This window comes from Sparus aurata, chromosome 15, assembly GCF_900880675.1.
Source record: "Sparus aurata chromosome 15, fSpaAur1.1, whole genome shotgun sequence".
Lineage (NCBI taxonomy): Eukaryota > Metazoa > Chordata > Actinopteri > Spariformes > Sparidae > Sparus > Sparus aurata.
In genome coordinates, this window is record NC_044201.1 from 6,766,193 (window position 1) to 6,772,744 (window position 6,552).

Genomic DNA, 6,552 nt, shown 5'->3' on the forward strand with positions numbered 1-6,552 from the left:
GCCCAAGGCCCAACACACCAACCACCTAAATACAACTGATATTATAACCAGTATTTATGCATCATTCCCTGAGAAATTAACAAAACTGTCTAAAAAATCTAAAAATCTTGTAAAGTTTAAGAAAGAAAGTTAATGGGGTTTATTCAGTCCATATCATATATCCGTCCAAGTTTCTATGAGTTCTGATTGGTAGTGTTTGTGTGACCCTACTGTCAAACACACACCTCTAACGTAACCTCCTTGGTAAGAGGTAACACATTGTGAGCCCCTGCTTTGACCTCACTTGCAAAGAACAAACAACATAAATTGATAAATGGTAAAAGAGTCACAGAAAATACACACTTTAACCAGCAAAACAATTTTATTCAAATCCAATTTTAGAATGTACGTTAACCATGGAGTACGTAAAAGAGACACTTAATTAAGGTTTTGTCACTTTTGATGTTTGGTCACTTAAAAATGCTGCTTTAGAATATTTATTCCAAGTGCAAATGTCACAAAACACACATATGGCCACACACACACACACACAAACATACGCACGCACGCACGCACATGCACACATATGCACATAAAAGAAGACATGAATGCACAATCTCATTTCAAATGAAAAGCTGAAATTGAAAAAAAAACAACATATTGTCCATTTAGCAAATCTACTGACACACATTGTGTCCTCTTGCGCTTTTAAAGAGCAAAAAATAAAATAACTCATCAAATAACAGTCACATGCTGTGTTCTACTTTAACTAAATCTAATGAAGACATTGTCTACTGACACAGTGCACAATCACTTTTCATTTTAAATGTTCACCATTTAGTTCAAGAGATTTTCTTGTTACACAGCAGTAAGCCAACATGCCATTATTATGATATATATAAATATATAAATACAGATAAGAATACAGAAAGCAATATCAGAGAGCTACATAAAGATGATGAAACCACATACTGCAGAAATATTTAGTTCTTTAAATGCACTCACAATGAATTTTGAGAAGTCCTCCATTCAAGGCTTCATGAAGCAGCCATTTCATTTACATTTGAAACATAACACGATAGCAAGACAAACATGTCATATTTCAGACAGACACATCCTGCAGCACTTCTCTACAGTCCTCCAATTACACTCTCGACATAACGGTCACCTTTCACATCTTTGCAACAAACTCCTCGGCCTAGAACAGAGGAAGAGATGAGATTAAAACCAAGGCAGACAATATTGTCATTCTTCTGAATATTGTATTCATATAGCATCATAAAGCTGGTCTATTCTTATTTTGTTATTTCAAAGGGTGAGACTTCATGTCAGTTTCATGTTTTCCCTCATTTTAACAAATTTAATATAGTTCAGCTGTGAGCCTGCTGTGCTCAGGCTTCCCCTTAGACAGCCTGTCGTCTGACCTCCTCCTCACCTTCCTGTCTTCGCTTGAATCTTTATTGACCAGGCCCTCGTCGCTGGCGGCCTGCAGGCTGTCGAAGGTGCCTTGCCTCGCCCGCTCCAATGGGTTGTTATCTCTCCGCCGGTTCTTCCAGGACTCCATGATGCCCTCCAGGCAGGCAAACTTAGTGTCGGTGGTGCAGGCGTACATACCGATAGGCACAGCCAGCACCATGGCTAAAACTATAACTACTATGTGAATCAGCTTCTCCCTCTGTTCCATCTCAGTGACGTCACTTCCTGTTACGAACACAACGCACTGGCCGGGTCGTGGCGCCTGGTTCTTTAGGGTCACACAGATTTCGTATTTGGTCGCAGGCATCAGGTCAGAGACAGAGTACGAGTGAATCCCAGGGCCGATGTAGATCATTTCCTTCTTATTGTTGTCAGCCTGGCCAAAGTGGACGGTGAACCAGGTTTCAGTCGGGCGCTCCAAGGCTGCGTACCACTCGATGGAGATGCCACGTACTGTCTGTTTGGCGATGCGGATGTCAATGTAGACGTTTTCATCCCCAGCAGCAGGCGGAGCCAGGACACCTGGAGGGAGCGATGACTGGGAGCCTCCAGGAGAGAGGACGTCCAGAAGGATGTTGACAGAGGAGTTACCGATGAAGTTGATGGCAGTGCAGGTGTACATGCCGCGGTCAGCTGCGTGGAGGGAGGGGATCACCAGCAGGGATCTGATGGTGTCTTCATCCACTCTCTCCTGAGACTCTGGAGACAAACGGGGATACACTATGTTATTCAACGGGGCATGCAAGCTTTGACAATACAACTCAATATGACAAAAACTTATTAAGTCATTCATTTTAAGATGTTTTCCCACATTTGACAAAGCTGAACAGAAATTAGTACACCGAATTCAGGTTAGCCAATGAAGCATAGCAGTGTTTTCCAAATAAAAGAAAAGGATGGAGAATAATACGATCCTCATTAATTATTTTCATCAAGTTTTCCAGTGCTCATTTGATGCAGAACATGTTGGAAAAGAGTGATTACAACATTATCATGAGAGACGGAAAGAAATCCTCACAACTTTGAAGCTGAAACGTGTAAATTTTTGCCAATTTTGCCTGAGAAATTGAAATGATCCTTCACTTCTCAAATATGAGGACATTGCATGTCTTTTTGGGATAATAGCAACATTGTCGATGCATATGGAACGCTCTTAAATAGCAAAGTATGGCTTTAACATTTATTTTTACAGACTGATGTAGTTAATTTAGGACCATTTGTGATCACACTTATATATATAAAAGTGCATGTGGTCCAAACAACATCAGTCACATCAACTTACTCTTGACTGAGGTAGTTCAGAGTGCTTTGTGAAGAGTTTATCAGTTGTCACTATTGGGTTTATAAATGTTTTATAAATCACAATCTGTTTAATAAAATAAAATAATTTGTAGAGGCAAAATTTTTTGTTGCCAGAATTCCTGTAGTTGTTGAATTCATCAAGGAGACTCCCCAATGAACCATTTTGACCTCTGACCCTCTGGAAACAGAACAAACTGATTCTATTAGCCACTTATTAATATTTAAAAAATCAGACTTGGCTTAATAGATTACTTTACATTACAAATACTTTATTAATTGATTTTCGCTTATTAGACGGTGAAAAATCATTCATTAAGTGCGTATTGACACTTATGAGGGCAGAGTTGAGGGCTTATTAACAAGTCAGACACTCAGTACTCTTAAATAAAGAATTACTCTTGGCTCAGCTTTAAATCACTCACCAGCCAGGGAGTTTTTCCACAACCTGGCAACCGGGAAGCTGTTCTTATGAATGGCCTACACGTGACCCATAAGCATTTATAGATCACTTCTACCTTATATTATGTCTTATAAAAGGGTGCCTTATTAAGTTTTCACCATCATGTTTATGAACACATTTGCCTGTATCTCTACTCTACTTAGGTCACTGCAAAAGACAGGTGTGTATAAAAAAAATACTCTGGTTTAAATCCTTTCAAATGAAAGATGCCCGTGGACCATGGACCACCCATGGGCAGTGGGAGCAGCAGCAGTCCGGCTGGTTTATGATGGACGAGTGCATAGCAGACATGATCCGCAGCAAGCACTCCATTCTGAAGGTTAAGTCTAATGACGCAGATGTTTACTTAATTACAGAGTAGGGCAACACGGCGGGCACGAGGTAGGCTACAGCACACCATAATCTCCAACACTCTTAATCAACACTGATGGTGTTGTGCAGATCGAGAGTGATTATATCGAGGGGGGGCCAATATCCAGATTTACCCCTCCTGATCTTAAAGAGAGGTTACAGCCTGCGAGTCTGAGATTAAAATGTGTGTTTAAGTATCTAATTTACCACAAGATATCACTCGAGCCGGGTGCGTGGATGACGCGCCCTGGACATCACACTCTTACCATGAAATCCTCTGATTATCTTCAGGCCATATGTCCACCACACCGCCGGGTCGGGCCTGGCCTTGGCGAGGCAGCGCAGGGTGAGGTTGGCGCCCAGCGGCAGGCTGATGTTTGGAGCCGGGGTGGTGACCGCCGGCTTCATGCACGCCTTCAGCTCTACTTCGTGGAAGAACTTCCCCGCCCTAAAGTCCGGCCCTGAGCAGGTCAAGTAAGAGTTCATCAGAATAATCGGGGGGCTTAGGGAACGGATGAACTCCACGAAGCCCTTCAGGCGGCAGTCGCAGAGCCACGCGTTGTCGTGGAGCGCCAGGACGACGTTCGGCCCGAACGCGGTCGGCTCCCGCTCCGCCTCCAGGGTCTGCAGTTTTTGGTAGAGGGGCCAGTTTTGGAAGACCTCCTTCGATATTACCGTAAGCCGATTGAAGGATAAGTCTAAGTAAGTCAGACCTGGCAAATATTTTAACGCATGCTCCGGCAGGACGTCCAGCTGGTTGTGCTTCAGGTCCAGGATCTTGAGGGCCGGCGTGTCCTCGAACGCTGTCCATGGTACTGAGCGCAGCTTGTTGCCCTGCAGGCGGAGCTCGGTCAAGTTCCACAAACCCTCCAGACCCTTCGAGTTTATCACTGTGATATCATTGAAGTTCAGCCACAAGTTCTCCAAGGCGGGTGTTTGAGTGAATGCCCCTCTGGGGATCTCGGTGAAGTGAGACTTTTCTATGCGGATTTTGGTCATATCATCTGGAAGGTTCTCTGGTATGGCCCCAAACGCGCTCTCCTCCATACACACGAGCGACCTATGAGGGAAGGGAAGAGTTTACATGAACATCTGGCCACCTAACGCTTCATCAACACAGTTTACAAGACCACAAGTCAGAGCGACAGACCTTCATTTAACCTTTAACCTTTAACCTTTTGACCCCTTTGAGCAGTGGTGGTTAAGTGTTTGGATCCTCTACTTCAGTAAAAGTAGCAATTGCACAGCGTAGAAATACTCGATTACAAGTCCTGCTTTAATGATTTTGCTTGAGTATATGTACAAAAGCATTTGCACCCAAGTGTACTTAAAGTAACAAGCCATGTACTCAGTATGCAGTGTGGCTCATTTCACAATGATATAAATCATAGTACTGCATTATATTTATTCTAGGCGACTATTTTTGAACACAACCTCTACTGTACTGCCAAGAGACTTCCAACCATAAGAAAACATCATCACTTATTAGTATGTTGCAGTGACTGAATGTGACTAAGTACATTAAGTTTTGGCTCACAAGTAATCTGCAATATGGTACATTTTGGAGGCAACTATTTTACACTTTACTCCACTGCTTTTATTTGATAACTTTAGTTACTAGTTACTTTGCAGATTACATACTGCATCAGAGCCAAAGCAGCACATTTTTAAGAAAAGAATTAAAAACACTGAGTTTAATGATCAGAAAATGCTGAAACCTGATCCAATGATCAATTGACCTACAGAATGTTAAATATATTCAATATGTTAATATATGTATAATGTATTTTTACTTCCATTTTGATACTTTAGTACATTTAATATCAGATACTTTAAGACTATAACTCAAGAACAATTTGTATGGGTGAATTTCTCTGTAACCAAAATAATATTTAAACTCAAGTATGACTTCTGAGGTACTTTTTGCAGCATATTTTGTATAGCTAATCACAATCAGTAAGGTAATTAGTGACTAAAGCTGTCTTATAAATGAAGTGGAGTATACATTTTCTTCCCTTCAAGATTTGTTGAAATACAAGTACAAAGTAATATAAAACAGGCCTCAAGTATAGCACAAGTACCTCAAAAATGTACTTTAGTGCAGTAGAGTTACATTCCACCTCTGTTTAAGACAACATAAGATATAGCCTACATTTATTTTAACCATATGTCTCTAGTTTCTCCTCTATCACCCACTGACACAGTTACTGGGGTTAAACCTCTCTCCGCCTCGCTGAAGGTTGGTACAGGAAACCAGGTCTCACCTGCCATGACGGTCCTCCACACAGCTGCACCCGCGTAAACATTGAGAGGAAGTTTCATGCGCCTGGATGATGAACACAGCTATAACTAGCAGGGAACAAATTATGTCCATAGTCCGCGAAAAAATACCTAAAGTTGAGGACTACATTCGAGCTCAGGACACGCCGAGTGTGGCAGACGAGAGAAGCCTATTAAACTTAATCCCTGGCGCACCGGCGCACAGAACAAGTGGCGTCTAATTCTTTGAAGACACGCACGATTAACACTTGACGGTCAGTGACAGGAGCTCTGACCTACTAGTTATTTCTGATAAGTTAACCTATATGAAGTTGTTCCTAATGTAGCCAATAAGGTACTTCTTTGATCACCTTTATGCCACTGACAAGAGAGATTCTGGGTTGCCAGTTAGTGAAAAATCCCTCTAATTTGTATTTACCCTTTCTATTTAGTAATGAAGTATTTAAAAGTAATTGATAAATACTTATGAGCTTCACAATCTCCATTACGCCAAATCTGCATTTATACATGATAATAAGTTTTTAAGAAATGTAGTTTAGCTAAGATTCATAAGTAACACTTTATAATGACCATCATTAATAAGTGGTACATTTATAGTTGTTTAAACTTTAGTTCATATTGATATCACTGTTAAAAATTAAATCCTATGAAATCCTTTATAAGTCATGTATTAAGTAATGTAAAGATCTGTAAAGATTATAAAC

The 6,552-nt window shown here is 41.0% G+C and overlaps 1 protein-coding gene across 2 annotated transcripts; it reads right to left on the minus strand.

Annotated features, from left to right (window-relative positions):
• Positions 1 to 360: 360 nt before the first annotated feature.
• lrit2 (leucine-rich repeat, immunoglobulin-like and transmembrane domains 2) lies at positions 361 to 6,006 on the minus strand. Of its 2 annotated transcripts, XM_030440938.1 has the most exons (4): positions 5,833 to 6,006; positions 3,835 to 4,628; positions 1,415 to 2,154; positions 361 to 1,177 (listed from the first exon to the last, which is right to left on the minus strand). In XM_030440938.1, the coding sequence occupies exons 1-4, from the start codon at positions 5,940 to 5,942 to the stop codon at positions 1,151 to 1,153; spliced, it is 1,671 nt and encodes a 556-aa protein (XP_030296798.1). In that variant the 5' UTR covers positions 5,943 to 6,006; the 3' UTR covers positions 361 to 1,150. The 2 variants fall into 2 exon arrangements, with proteins under 2 accessions (XP_030296798.1, XP_030296797.1); XM_030440937.1 differs by having other exon boundaries at positions 361 to 2,154.
• Positions 6,007 to 6,552: the final 546 nt, after the last annotated feature.